General features: G+C 44.8%; 1 protein-coding gene across 1 annotated transcript in view; it reads left to right on the forward strand.

Moving 5' to 3' along the window:
- The first annotated feature begins 810 nt into the window (after positions 1–810).
- Positions 811–16,026, forward strand: part of PDLIM2 (PDZ and LIM domain 2) — a 29,238-nt gene continuing 14,022 nt past the window's right edge. The window contains exons 1-2 of the mRNA XM_040346164.1: positions 811–986; positions 1,295–1,453. Coding sequence (XP_040202098.1) covers positions 1,327–1,453 — 127 coding nt within the window. The 5' untranslated portion in view covers positions 811–986; positions 1,295–1,326. The remainder of the gene's footprint in view (positions 987–1,294; positions 1,454–16,026) is intronic.

A 16,026-nucleotide genomic window follows, 5' to 3' on the forward strand; every position in this document is an offset into this window, starting at 1 on the left:
CTGGGTTCCCTCGGCGTAAGCTGTCGTAGGTGGAAGTGGGCGTGAGCCATGCTAATTAGGCGTGACCCCATGCAAATGATGGGGCGAGTGCCATACAAGTACTTAAAACGAACGGCGCATGCGCCGTCCCGTAGGCGCATCCCATGTGCGCATGCTCAGAATCACGTCAGAAACTACTCCCTAAGATACGACGGATCACTGCCTACGACGTGAGCGTAACCTACACCCAGCCCTATTCACGTACTACGTAAACGACGTAAATTACGACGGCTGTGTTCCCTGGTCCATACCTTAGCATGAGTTGCGCCTCATATATGGGGAATAACTTTACCTTTGCCTGACTTACGACTTCCGCAAACCGCGTATATTATGCGCCGGGCGCAAGTACGTTCGTGAATCGGCGTATCTCCCTCATTTGCATATGTGCATAGAAAATCAATGGAAGCGGAAAATGCGCCCAGCGTAAATATGCGCCCACGATACGACGGCGTAGGCAAGTTAAGCCTATTTTCAGGCGTATCTAGTTTTGTGGGCACGGCGCACAGATACGACGGCGCATATTTACACTTATGCGGCGTATCTCGATATACGTCGGCGTAAGTGCTTTGTGAATCTAGCCCAGAATGTTCATTCACAAATCTACACGTGTATGGCTCAGCTTTATTGTTTCCGCACATCGCCGTCAATGATAAAATGTATCTGGTCCCGCCAATAGAGCTTATTTGAATGTGAAATAGAGAACGGGAGGGGGGTAGAGAGTGAAGAGACAGAGGTGTGCCTGTGGTGAGAGGAGGAGAGACACACAGGCGGGGACACTAAGAATCAGGTGTGTCCTCAGGACAGGAAGAAGAGACTGCAAGTGACAGAAGAAGGGACAGACAGAGAGAAGCAGGAGCAGACACGAGCAGGAGACCAAGACTCAGGATCTAGGACTGGCACTGGTACAAGGGGCATCGTTGGCAAGAGAAGAGACGTCTGTCTGACATGTGAGCAGCCTGGGATACAGACAGCCTGAGGGCTGGGAGGGGACCAGCAGTGCAGATGGGGGGGAAATTATAGAGTGCTGGGTAATGGTATAAAGTATGTGTGTGCTGGGGGGGAGGAAATATTCAGAGAAGAAAGAAAAGTGCATAGAGAGAAAAGCACCAGAGCGAGCCGAGCGCAGGGCGGAAACATGCTTACATAGGGAAAATTAGTGAGAGAGGAAGCTTGCTGCTGAATGGGATGAAAGACAAGTGTGAGAAGTAAACAGTCTTTTGCGTTTGCTGAATTCTCAAAAGTCTCTCCATTGCAGTCTAGAGAGGAGGAGAGGACGAAACGTACAAGATGAGCTGGACGCAAGAACAATCCGATGTCTACAAGATGCTCCATGGGAACGAGGAGGTCAGAACTAGCCCAAGACAGTCCAGCAGCTTCAAATTACTGGCGGATGCCCTGGAGAACAACCCTGACGGTACTTAGAGAACTTTATTCTATACATCAACCTTTTTAAAATCAAGGAAGCCTTAAAATAATTGTTTTAGGTCTCAGAAAACCCCTGCCATTGTTATTTTTATAGCTACAACTCATAGTACTTTGGTGTGGTGGTCAAAGGTAAGAATTTATGGTCGTTTGACTTACATTTGTGGTCAGTATGCAAAAAAGCTCCTTACATTGGTGGTCAGTGGAAAGAATGTCCCTTACATTGGTGGTCAGTGGAAAGAATGTTTCTTACTGTACATTTGGGGTCAGTGGGAAGAATGTTCCTTACATTGGTGGTCAGTGGAAAGAATGTTCCTTACATTGGGGGTCAGTGGGAAGAATGTTCCTTACATTGGTGGTCAATGGGAAGAATGTCCCTTACATTGGGGGTCAGTGGGAAGAATGCTCCTTACATTGGGGGTCAGTGGGAAGAATGTCCCTTACATTGGTGGTCAGTGGAAAGGATGTCCCTTACATTGGGGGTCAGTGGAAAGAATGTCCCTTACATTGGTGGTCAGTGGAAAGAATGTTTCTTAGAATGTTCCTTACATTGGTGGTCAGTGGGAAGAATGCTCCTTACATTGGTGGTCAGTGGAAAGGATGTCCCTTACATTGGGGGTCAGTGGAAAGAATGTCCCTTACATTGGGGGTCAGTGGAAAGAATGTTCCTTACATTGGGGGTCAGTGGAAAGAATGTCCCTTACATTGGGGGTCAGTGGAAAGAATGCTCCTTACATTGGGGGATCAGTGGGAAGACTGTTTCTTACTGTACATTGGTGGTCAGTGGGAAGAATGTTCCTTACATTGGGGGTCAGTGGGAAAAATGTTCCTTACATTGGTGGTCCATGGGAAGAATGTTCCTTACCTTGGTGGTCCATGGGAAGAATGTTTCTTACATTGGTGGTCAGTGGGAAGAATTTTCCTTACATTGGTGGTCCGTGGGAAGAATGTTTCTTACATTGGGGGTCAGTAAGAAGAATGCTCCTTACATTGGGGGCCAGTAAGAAGAATGCTCCTTACATTGGTGGTCAGTGGGAAGAATGTTCCTTACATTGGTGGTCCGTGGGAAGAATGTTCCTTACATTGGTGGTCAGTGAGAAGAATGCTCCTTACATTGGGGATTAGTGAGAAAAATGCTCCTTGCATTGGTGGTCAGTGAGAAAAATGCTCCTTACATTGGTGGTCAGTGAGAAGAATGCTCCTTACATTGGTGGTCAGTGAGAAGAATGCTCCTTACATTGGTGGTCAGTAGGAAGAATGCTTCTTACATTGTTGGTTACTGGAAAGAATGCTCCTTACATTGGTGGTCAGTGGAAAGAATGCTCCTTACATTGGGGGATCAGTGGGAAGACTGTTTCTTACTGTACATTGGTGGTCAGTGGGAAGAATGTTCCTTACATTGGGGGTCAGTGGGAAAAATGTTCCTTACATTGGTGGTCCATGGGAAGAATGTTCCTTACCTTGGTGGTCCATGGGAAGAATGTTTCTTACATTGGTGGTCAGTGGGAAGAATTTTCCTTACATTGGTGGTCCGTGGGAAGAATGTTTCTTACATTGGGGGTCAGTAAGAAGAATGCTCCTTACATTGGGGGCCAGTAAGAAGAATGCTCCTTACATTGGTGGTCAGTGGGAAGAATGTTCCTTACATTGGTGGTCCGTGGGAAGAATGTTCCTTACATTGGTGGTCAGTGAGAAGAATGCTCCTTACATTGGGGATTAGTGAGAAAAATGCTCCTTGCATTGGTGGTCAGTGAGAAAAATGCTCCTTACATTGGTGGTCAGTGAGAAGAATGCTCCTTACATTGGTGGTCAGTGAGAAGAATGCTCCTTACATTGGTGGTCAGTAGGAAGAATGCTTCTTACATTGTTGGTTACTGGAAAGAATGCCTATTACCTTGGTAGTCAGAGGGGAGAATGCCTACATTGGTCAATGGGAAAAAAACTTACATTGGAGGTCAGTGGGAAGAATGCTTTTTCCATTGGTGGACAGTGAGTTGAATGCGTCTTACATGGTGGTCAGCAGGAAGAATATGTCTTACACTTGTGGTCAGTGGGCAAATGCCCCCTAAAGAGAGCTAAATTGATCATTGGTGTCAGTGGTTAGTCCCTGCTCAATGAATTCCTAGCAACCCCTGGAGGAACCCTGGTATTAGGGTGCTATTAACTCTAGGGCTATAAGCTGAAAATTGACGCTAAACATGCCACTGCTTGAACCTTCACCCAGACTTTACCTGTGGTTACTAGAACAGCTGCAACTGTCATTGGCATCTACAAGCACTAGTATCAGGACTCTCCCTGAGCTTCAGCTTGTGGTTACTACCTCTTTAATGACTGTTACTATATAGAAGCCAATCAGTAAAAATCAGGGGAACAAAGGTTTATTTTTAGGAGTTACAGCGACTAGAGAAAACCTCAAAAGTTAGGTGCCAGTTGTAATTTTTATGGATTTTTAAGAATTTTTAAGGATTTGTCCAGTCCTGGTTCCTTGCAGATATTACCACTGCTAGGACTCTCCATAAGCTTTAGCCTATGGTTACCCACTGATTTGTGACTGGTACTTACTATCAGATGCTACCAATCCTAGTACTGTCCCTAAGCTTCTCCCTGGGGTCACCACTTCATATGTTACTGGTACTTACTACATAATATTACAAATACTGGGATTGTCCCATAGGTTTACCTATTGTTCCCACTTTATATGTGAGTGTTACTGGTACTTACTAGCTGCTTATTACCACTACTAGTACTCCCCCTAAGCTTCAGTCTGTGGTCACCACCTCATTTGTACTTACTAGCAAATATTACTAATACTATAGCAGTTAATCATGCTTCGGCTGTGGTCGCTATTAGACACGAAGGTATTTCCGTTGCTAGTACAATAACCACAACAGGACACCAGTGTTAATTTAGTCGGCTAAAACTACTAAAACATTTTAGTCGACTAAATGAATACTATTTTAGTCGACTAAAACTAAAACAATTGAGATGACTAAAATACGACTAAAACTAAAATGGTACTAAGACTAAAATGCCATTTTAGTCAAAAGACTAATGCTGCGTACACACGACTGTTTTTCATGACGAGAAAAATGCAATTTTCTAAACTGGTCGTAAAAAACGGTCATGTGTAGGCTCCAGAACATTTTTTTGCGACGAGAAAAGTAGGCATTAAAAATTTAGAACCTGCTCTATTTTTTCTCGTCGTAAAAAACGGTTGTGTGTAGGCTTTAACGACGGGGAAAAAAACGTGCATGCTCAGAATCAAGTTATGTGAAGGGAAATTTGCATAATCAGCCCAAAGGGTTGCACCATTTGAATGGAACTTCCCCTTTATAGTGCCGTCGTACGCCTTGTACGTCACCGCGCTTTGCTCAAGCATTTTTTATCACGATCGTGTGTATGCAAGGCAGGCTTGAGAGGAATCACATCGAGAAAAACCTTCATACCTCAATACCATAAATAACAATAATAATTTTTCACTCCAGCAGTATATAATGAGTTTGGAAATTGTAGAGAAATGTTAAATAATGCATTACAATTGTGTCCATTCGATTTTAGATGACTAAAATGTACTGGAGATTTTTAGGGCCAGATTCAGGTAGAATCGCGGCGGCATAATGTATCGTAGATATCATATCGTAGATACGTTACACCGCCGCAATTTTTCATCGCAAGTGCCTGATTCACCAAGCACTTGCGTGAAAAATTACGCCGGCGTAAGCCCGCGTAATTTAAATGGGTGTGTGCCATTTAAATTAGGCGTGCTCCCGCGCCGGACCTACTGCGCATGCTCCGTTTTGAAATTCCCGCCGTGCTTTGCGCGCAGTGACATCGGCGACGCGCGTAGCGTAATTCTGCTTTCCCGGACGGCTTACGCAAACTACGTGAATTTTTAAATTTTGAGGCGGGAACGACGGCCATACTTTATACAGCAATACGTTTGCTGTGTAAAGTTAAGGCACCAAAAACGACGACTAACTTTGCGACGGGAAACTAGATTAGCGGCGATGTAGCGAACGCGAAAATCCGTCGTGGATCGCCGTAACTCCTAATTTGCATACCCGACGCTGGTTTACAACGCGAACTCCCCCCAGCGGCGGCCGCGGTACTGCATCCTAAGATCCGACAGTGTAAAACAATTACACCTGTCGGATCTTAGGGATATCTATGCGTAACTGATTCTATGAATCAGTCGCATAGATACTCTGAGAGATACGACGGAGTATCTGAGATACTCCGTCGTATCTCCGCTGTGAATCTGGCCCTTAGTCACCTAAATACGACTAAAACTAAAACAATTGCAGAAGACTAAAGTGGGACTAAAACGCCATTTTAGTCCTAAGACTAATGCCACGTACACACGACCGTTTTTCGCGTTGTAAACCATTAAATGGTCTAGAAAAAACAATGTTTTTTTAAACCAGATCGTTAAAACGGCCTTGCCTACACACGATCGTGAAAAAAAAAAGCTCAAGCAAAGCGCGGTGACGTACAACACGTACGACGGCACTATAATGGGGAAGTTCCATTCGGATGGCGCCACCCTTTGGGCTGCTTTTGCTGATTTTGTGTTAGTAAAAGACGAATCGCGCTTTTCAGTCTGTTACAGCGTGATGAATGTGCTTACTCCATTACGAACGGTAGTTTTACCAGAACGAGCGCTCTCGTCTCATAACTTGCTTCTGAGCATGCGCCGTTTTTTCACGTCGTTAAAGTCCACACACGACCATTTTTTTACGACATTAAAAACGACAACGTTAAAAACGTTGTGAAAAATTTGAGCGTTTTTTGAAATTTTTAATGGTCATTTTTTACATCGTGAAAAATGCTCTGGAGCCCACACACGATCGTTTTTATAGACAATAAAAAAAACGACATTTTTTACAACCCGAAAAACGGTCGTGTGTACGCGGCATAAGACTAAATCGAAATTTGCTGCTAAAATTAACACTGCAGGACTCTCTCTGCCACGACGGCCATGAGACAGCACTGCAGACATAACACATATAATCAGGCGTTAGTAAGATAATTAACACTATAGCTGTTGCCACACCCTCTAGTAGTTGGTAAGTCCTAAGGCTAGTGGTAACGCCTAAGGGCTGTTGCATACACTGCTGCCACTCAACATACTGCCCCACTCTAGCTGATAGTTCTTTTAAAAGCTGCTGTAATTATTTGGGTTGTCACTGAAAAGCAATAGCAATAATTCCATAAATATAACTACCAATACCTCTACCTGTAGACCATACCACCACTTAGGACTGTACCTCACCCTATTACTACTGCACATACCGTAACTGCTAAAGATTCACTGACAGTACTATCAGCTTAGCACTATCTTTAGTTACTTCTATTAGGAAGACTGTTGCATAAGTGAACTAATAGCTTACTAACTATGTGCTGAGTAAAGGAGGATGCAGCATGTGATATGCAGAGTAAAGGAGGATGCAACATGTGATATGCAGAGTAAAGGAGGATGTAGTCTGTGGTATGCGGTGATATGAAGGAGGAAATTGTGTTGTTGCCACCGGCAGTACTTGTCATTACTCGTCTAAGACACTGCTACCATACTAGAAGGTTTCTCTTTATGGCTATTAGAATATCTTGCTTCTAGAGGGCTCTAGACAGTCCATGCAGAGGGGCGGGGAGGCACCCTGCAGACACCTCAAGGGACGAATTACTATGGAGGTTATTTACAAAGGGCAAATCCACTTTGCACTACAAGTGCAAAGTGCACTTGAAATTGCACTAAAAGTGCACTTGGAAGTGCAGTCGCTGTAGAACCAAGGGGGACAGGCAAGGAAAATAAAAAACAGCATTTTAGCTTGCACGTGATTGGATAATAAAATCAGCAGAGCTTCCCCTCATTTCAGATCTACCCCCCAGATTTACAGCGACTGCACTTTCAGTGCAATTTCAAGTGCACTTTGCACTTGTAGTTCGCATTAGTATTGCAAAGTGGATTTGCCTTTGGGAGAACAATAACAAATGGTCTTGGTGTTCTAACCCATCTCACCAGTATTTCACCAGATGAGCCTTTGTTGGCAGTGTCTGCGGGGGGCTTCATAGACCACCTAAATCACGGGTGGCCAACTAGTGCCCCGGGGGCCACATGTGGCCCTCGGAGCCCTCTGATGTGGCCCGCAACCTCCTGCTCTGGAATGTGGGCTGGCAAGTCCAGATCGCAGGTTGCCGACCTGTCATATCACAGCATCAGTGTTGTGTAAGGATGAGCTCCGGCGTGTTCGCATAGAACACGTGCAGAGTCCGCCAGGAAGTGTGCACGGCGCTGTGCTAATCACAGCCAGGGAGACATTGTCCCGATGCTCGGCTGCAGGGATCATGCAATGTCACCCTGGCTGTTATTAGCGCAGCGCCGGGCTCCCTTCCTGCCGGGCTCTGCATGTGTTCTATGCGAACACGCCGGAGCTCATCCTTAGTGTTGTGCATGAAGCTGGTGGTAGAGGAAGAAAACGGCTGCGGAGCAGAGCCCCATAAGCCGATTCTTCCTGTACAGAGCCGGCTTTTTCCACAGGCAGAGTATATGGCAAAGTTCAGCTAACCCGCAGGTTACGCCTACCTACCTCTAATCCAATCCTCTGAAAAAAATAGAGGGGAAATCGTTCCCTTCCATCTGGGCGGATCGGAGAGCCTATAGAGTAGCCGAGACCTATCATCCACCCACTCTGCTCATTGTGGCCCGCGACTGGTTATCAAGTTGCCTAAGTGGCCCTCGCTCTTCAAAAGGTTGGGCACCCCTGACCTAAATGGTCATCAAATATGATGAAACTTGACCATTTAAGACTGTCATCTAATTTCTGTGCTTTATTGTTGGATTTTGTATGTATGTATCAGAAGGAGTGGGACTACATGGTAGTGGTCAGGCAGAGCCATGAATTCTGGTAGGGAGATCTCATTGCAGGAGTCATCAAAAAAAAATACAGCAGATGATTTATCCCGTTAGCATCCACCCATCGCTGAAATACCACTTTTCTTTTGCTTGACGCTTTAAAAACCTATTTTGTAGCGCACTTGACAAAAATCTTCTTGCCCTTACTAATTGGTGTTGCCTGCATGTTGACACAGCCAGTGGTCCAATAATTTAGGTTATTTTTGTCAACCGAACTGTGAAGACTTTCATTTAAAGCGGTGGTTCACCCTAAAATGCAAGTTTCTACCATGAAATACAGCATAGTAGCGTGAGCTACAGTATGCCTTTATTTTATTTTTTTTGCGCCGTACTCACTGTTTAATCCCGGAGATAAGTTTCAGACTCCCCGCGGGGAATGGGCGTTCCTATGCAGAGGGGACAATGATTGACGGCCAGCTATGGCGCGTCACGCTTCCCGAGTAGGACTCGGCTCTTTACGGCGCTTTATGGCGCCTGCGCACAGACTAGGAGCTGACTGCGCAGGCGCCGTGAGGAGCCAAGTCCTATTTTGGCTATTTCCGTGAAGCGTGACGCGCCATAGCCGGCCGTCAATCATGTTCCCCTCTGCATAGGAACGCCTACTAGACTGAAACTTAACTACGGGATTAAACAGTGAGTACGGCGCAAAAAAATAAAATAAAGGCATATGGTACTGTAGCTCGCGCTAACTTTTTTTAGGGTGAACCCCTGCTTTAAAGTACACCTGCTATAAGAGGAATAGCAAGGCTGCTATTCTAAAGTGTGTGTAAAGGCCAACATTTTTTATTTTTTTGTAGTTTTGGTTGAAGTAGGTTAGGTACCCATTAACACTTACGAATGGGGTCATCACCAATTATATGCAGCCCCCCAGCTGAGGTTCTCGCATATAATCTAATCCAATAATACAATCCAATCCATTAAAATCAATGGGAGGTTGAGAGCTCCCACAGCTAATTGCGGCTGCTCACATGTAATGGGTTTCAATGGGGCTTCCTACTGCATGCAATTGCCAGGAACACCTGCTGGGGTTCTCGCAAGTAATCGGTTTCAGACTCATTTGCAAGTGTGAATGGGACCTAAGACCCCCAGGTTTTTCCTTTTGCAGTCTGTATCCCACCAAGGAGATAGTTTCTGTTCCAGAGGTGCATCAGGAAGTAAGAGAAGAGCTCTTCACAGGGGATATCCCCTTTAAGATCGTTGTCACCAGAACAAGTGCCCCCATTGGAAGTTTTCTCCTGGACAACTTAAACATTTTGCATTTCTTTTCTGTACCAGAGACAATAGTTACCAAGACAAATAGTGAGGGCAAATCTCGCCAGCGGGGTAACACAGACAGCAATAGAAACTTGAAATAAGTTATAACCCTTCTATCTAAAGCTATAAAAAAGTTTAGATATTAGGAACGCCAGAATACCTATAATTATGTCTACAAGCATCAGCACAGCACCCAGGAAATTAGCATTTTATTTAAAAGGAAAATCCTATATACAGTGGAACCTTGGATTACGAGCATAATCTGTTCCAAGAGAATGCTCGTAATCCAAAGTATTTGCCAACCAAATAAGTTTCCCCATTGAAGTCAATGGAAACAAAAATAATTTGTTCCGCATTGACTTCAATGGCATGCAATACCGCATGCGGCCAGAGGCGGGGGCGCCGGAGAACCTCGGAAATGGCCAGAAAGACCCGAGGACAGTTCGGCTGACCTCGGCAAACCTCAGAAAGACTATGTTCACGAGCCATTCGGCTCCGGCGCCCCCCCCATCTCAGGCACTGCACACCGCTTTGCCCCGAATCCTGCTAGTTTTGCGAGACAACACTCGCAAACCGAGTTACGATATTAGGAAATACAGTGCTCGTATTGCGAAACGCTTGTTAACCGCAATCCGAGGTGCCACTGTATTTCTCTCATGATAATGATGACTGACTTGTTCTAAGTCTGCAGTTAGGTGGATAACATATAGCTGCCATTTGAAACAAGATTCACAGTTGCACCTATTTTTCTATTTACATTCTGCTTTTCACTGTACTATCATATATCTACATGCCTTTGAAGGCACATTACAGACCCTTATCACACACATCCTTCCACATACCAATGAAAAAAGAAATTTGGTTGCAATGGGCTACTCATTCTCAACCAGGTTTCTGTGGAACCCTAGGGTTCCTCCAGAAGTTGCTAGGGGTTCTTTGAGCTGTGATTAATTGTCCTGCTAATTTAAAGTGCCTGCATAGTTCTGGTGCCAATGCCACTTAGTAAAGCCAGCAGCATGATACCAGTGATCTTTGTAGCCGTCTATAAGGGTGGAATTCTGACCACGTACAGAATGTAAGAGCTGTTCTGACTACTGATCTCCAACATATGGGCATTTTTCCCATTGATCCTCTGATGAATTTGTTTAAAGCCCATCAGCACAGGTTAAAGGGGTTGTAAAGGCTCATGTTTTTTCACCTAAATGCATCCTATGCATTTAGGTGAAAAAACATATTACGATTACCGGCCCCTCAGCCCCCCTTTTACTTACCTGAGCCCTGGAAAGTCCTGCGGCGCAAACGCGCTCTTCCTTTGCCCGGTCTTCTCAGCTCTTCATTGGATAGATTGATAGCAGTGCAGACATTGGTCTTGCGTTGCTGTCAATCAAATCCAATGACACAGGCTCCGGGGGGCGGGGTCGAGTCCTGTACTCGGCGGCAATATCGCCGACAACAGGATTTGGGAGCGTACCCGCAAGGTAACCCCCTTCGGGAGAGAGCTTCCCAAAGTGGGTTATCTGAAGCAGGGAGGAGCCGAGACAGCCGCCGTGGGACCCCAGAAGACGGTGTTCGGGGCCACTCTGTGCAAAATGAGCCGCACAGTGGAGGTAAGTAGAAAGGAGAAAGGAGATATACTTACCTGATCCTACGATCTTCTGCCAACCCCTGCATTCCAACCAGTCTTGAATTGTGGACTGTTCCTGACCTCATCAAGCCCAGAGCAGGCTCCATAGACTAGGAACAGTCCATGGCTGGACTGTCTGGGAGTGCCATTTTCCAGTAAAATGAAGGATCAGGTTAATATAAGCTTTCTCCTCACCCCTAGACAATATGAACAGATGACCCGTGCAGTACGGACACAGCCTGACTGCATTGGGAATTATTTTAGAGGATAAAAAAAGTTTGGAAAGGCTGCTATGGGCTATTGCCACTACTTTTTGAAAATAAGAGTAATGCTGCGTACACACGATCGGTTAAACCGATGAGAATGGTCTGATGGACCGTTTTCATAACCGGTCGTGTGTGGGCGCCATCGGTTAGTTAACCATTGGTTAAAAAAAAGGCAACTTGTTTTAAAATTAACCAATGGATTCCTAACCGATAGGACAAAATCGATCGTTAGTAGGCACGACCATCGGTTAAAAATCCACGTATGCTCAGAATCAAGTCGACGCATGCTTGGAAGCATTGAACTTCGTTTTTTTCAGCACGTCGTTGTGTTTTACGTCACCGCGTTCTGACACGATCGGTTCTTTAACCGATGGTGTGTAGGCGCGATGGACCATCAGTCAGCTTCATCGGCTAACCGATTAAACCGGTCCATCGGTCCGTTCTCATCGGATGGACTGATCGTGTGTACGCGGCATTAGAATAATTTATGAATTGAATTTTAATGCAAATTTAGTAGCAATTAAAAAAATCGGTCTGTGATTAACCAGTTCCCGACCCCCGCATGTACATATACGTCCACAATATGGCACGTACAGGCACATGGGCGTACATGTACGTCCTCGCCTATTAGCGGGTGGGGGGTCCGATCGGGACCCCCCCCCGCTACATGCGGAGGTCGGGTCCGCTCGGGGAGCGATCCGGGACCACGGCGCGGCTATTTGTTTATAGCCGCTCCGTCGCGATCGCTCCCCGGAGCTGAAGAACGGGGAGAGCCGCGTGTAAACACGGCTTCCCCGTGCTTCACTGTGTCGGCGCATCGATCGCGTCATTCCCTTTATAGGGAAGACACGATCGATGACGTCATTCCTACAGCCACACCCCCCTACAGTTGTAAACACATACTAGGTGCACCCTAACTCCTACAGCGCCACCTGTGGTTAACTCCCAAACTGCAACTGTCATTTTCACAATAAAGAATGCAATTTAAATGCATTTTTTGCTGTGAAAATGACAATGGTCCCAAAAATGTGTCAAAATTGTCCGAAGTGTCCGCCATAATGTCGCAGTCACGAAAAAAATTGCTGATCGCCGCCATTAGTAGTAAAAAAAAAAAAATTAATAAAAATGCAATAAAACTATCCCCTATTTTGTAAACGCTATAAATTTTGCGCAAACCAATCGATAAACGCTTATTGCGATTTTTTTTACTAAAAATAGGTAGAAGAATACGTATCGGCCTAAACTGAGGAAAAAAAATGTTTTTATATATGTTTTTGGGGGATATTTATTACAGCAAAAAGTAAAAAATATTGCATTTTTTTCAAAATTGTCGCTCTATTTTTGTTTATAGCGCAAAAACTAAAAACCGCAGATGTGATCAAATACCACCAAAAGAAAGCTCTATTTGTGGGGGGAAAAAGGACGCCAATTTTGTTTGGGAGCCACGTCGCACGACCGCGCAATTGTCTGTTAAAGCGACGCAGTCCCGAACTGTAAAAACACCTTGGGTCTTTAGGCTGCATATTGGTCCGGGGCTTAACTGGTTAAATAATACACGTAATATACCAATTTATACATCAATCCTTAAAAAGGAACAGTTGTGGAGTCAACAGGGATTGAAGAGAAGGACGGCTGGGAACTATGACATTTTTCGTTTGTCTGGAGATCCCGCCGTTCAGGTCAATGACACTGCTGCATTTGACCCAGATTAGAAATTCTTAACGCTGTGCTTTGATACTGGTAGGATAGTCACATGTCCTCTGAACAAGTTAAGACAGCACTGAGATTGGTGTACACTCCCCAGGTTGTGATAGTTTGTAGCTGTCAGTGCTGAGACTGGAGCACCTATTGGAATGCCCCAAGGTCTGGCGCAGTCTGGGGTGAGGTTGAAATAGACTTATAAGGCATTGAATCTAAAGCTGTACAAACTAAATCCAGACAAAACACAAGCTGCTCCAACGCTATGAGACCAATATCTCATTTCAAGTATGTTGTGACACTTCGAGGACTAACACATAGCATGCATAGATTGCCATAAGGCCTGATTGCTTAATGTATAGGAATATACTTATTGATCTGAAGATAACAGAGGCATTTCTTCTACAGGACTGTAAAGGTAGACCGACATAAACACAAATGTAAGGGGAAGGTTTGGGCTAAATTAAAGCAATAAGAACTAAAACTTGGCTTGCTTTACATTATGAAGAAATCGCGGCACGAAAAGTTCAACTTGTTTATTTGACATATCTCTGAAGTTAGTCTTTCAGGGGTACATACTTTATAAAACCACAGCATAAATAAAATCGGTACTTTTTTTTATTTGTATGTAGGGAAATGTAGCCAGATTGACCACGAAACTAATAGGTTTCCAGTTATAGGCGTGCGCACAGGGTGTGCCAGGTGTGCCCAGGCACACCCTAATCACCCTGTGTAGCACAGTTTCCCCCCTACTGCCCTGGCTCCCATCTTTCCCCCCGCAGCGCTGCCAGCTTTCCTCCACCTCCTCCTCTCCTATCGGCTGTTGCTGCTGGGATGTTTTGCGAGTGGGGAAGGGGCCAGTAAATATGTAATTTACTGACCCCTTCCCTTTCTGAATGAACACTGCGAGCGATCGGTAGTGTGTGTTTAGGCTTTGGGGTGCACACCCTAATGCAATAGGCTTCGCACACCTATGCCAGTTGTCATTTTCCTAGTACAGATTAGAAGCCCATAGGACTGGTTGGTTTCTGTAAACCAGCCTTTCTCAACCTTTTTAACATGGAACAACCCTTGAAATGACTTTAAGATCTCAGGGAGATGCTACTAATAATTTTGATATCTACAGCCTGCAAGTGTAAACCGTAATTGGTACATCTAAGATGAAAGAATAAGGAATCTGTCGTACTTCCAAGGCTGTTCCATATGATATAATTGTTTTGTAATTATATTAAAGTGAAATAATAATGGTCAGAACATAAAAATTGCAATGCTCTCTAAGATTGGTGGTCAGTCAAAAAGTCACCCCTTGCTGGTTAGTGAAACAAGAACCCTAGAACACTGGTGGTCATGTGGGACATGTGGGAAGAATGTTCCTTTCATTACTGGTCATTGGAAAGATTACTCCTTATATTGGTGGTCAGTGGGAAGACTGCTACTTACATTAGTGTCCATGTAGGAAGAATGCTTCTTACATTAGTGGTCATTTGGGAAGAATGCTCCTCCCACTGGTGGTCAGGAGGAAGAATGCTCCTTACATTAGTGATCAGTGGGAAGAATACTCCTTATATTGGTGGTCAGTGGAAAGACTGCTACTTACATTAGTGGCCATTTGGGAAGAATGCTACTTACATTAGTGGTCATGTATGAACAATGTTCCTTACATTAGTGATCATGTAGGAAGAATGTTCCTTACATTAGTGATCATGTAGGAAGAATGCTTCTTACATTAGTGGCCATGTAGGAAGAATGCTTCTTACATTAGTGGCCATTTGGGAAGAATGCTTCTTACATTAGTGGTCATTTGGGAAGAATGCTCCTCCCACTGGTGGTCAGGAGAAAGAATGTTCCTTACATTAGTGATCAGTGGGAAGAATACTCCTTAAATTCATGGTCAGTGGGAAGACTGCTGCTTACATTAGTGGTAATGTAGGAACTATGGGCCAAATCCTCAAAAGAGATACGACGGAGTAACTGCTGTTACTCCGTCGTATCCCTGGTCCTAACTATGGAACTGATCCACAGAATCAGTTTCCCATAGTTAGGACGAAGATCCGACATGTGTAATTGAATTACACTGTCGGATCTTAGGATGCAGTACCGCATCCGCCGCTGGGGGCATTTTGCGTCGAAATGCCGCCTCGGGTATGCAAATTAGGACTTACGGAGATCCACTAAGCTTTTCAGCTTCGTTTTTTTCTCCGTAAGTTTTATTTTGCAAACGCAAAATTAGGGCTGCTTTTACAAGGTGTAAACTGTTTACACCTTGTAAAAACAGACCTTTCTTCCTAGCGACGCGATTTTTTTAAATTTAAAAAAAAAATTTGGGCGCCGTATCTTTTTTTTTACCCGACGCAACTTTATTGTCCCATCGCAATCCACAAAGCCCGACGTAACGTAATTTCGCGCTATGCACGTCGGGAAAATGACGTCACGAGCATGCGCAGTACGGCCGGCGCGGGAGCGCGCCTCATTTAAATGGGAATCGCCCCCTGGAGAAGAGGAACGCCTTGCGCCGGCCGGATTTAAGTTACACCGCTCAAAATTTCTAGGTAAGTGCTTTGTGGATCGGGCACTTAGTTAGAGATTTTGCGGCGGTGTAACTTAAATGGAAAAAGTTACGTTGCGCCGGGTTTTTGAGGATTAGGCCCTATGTTCCTTACATTAGTGGCCATGTAGGAAGAATGCTTCTTACATTAGTGGCCATTTGGGAAGAATGCTCCTTCCATTGGTGGTCAGGAGGAAAAATGCTCCTTACATTAGTGATCAGCGGGAAGAATACTCCTCATACTGGTGGTCAGAGGGGAAAATGCTCC

Source organism: Rana temporaria, chromosome 3, assembly GCF_905171775.1.
Source record: "Rana temporaria chromosome 3, aRanTem1.1, whole genome shotgun sequence".
NCBI classification, from domain to species: Eukaryota; Metazoa; Chordata; class Amphibia; order Anura; family Ranidae; genus Rana; species Rana temporaria.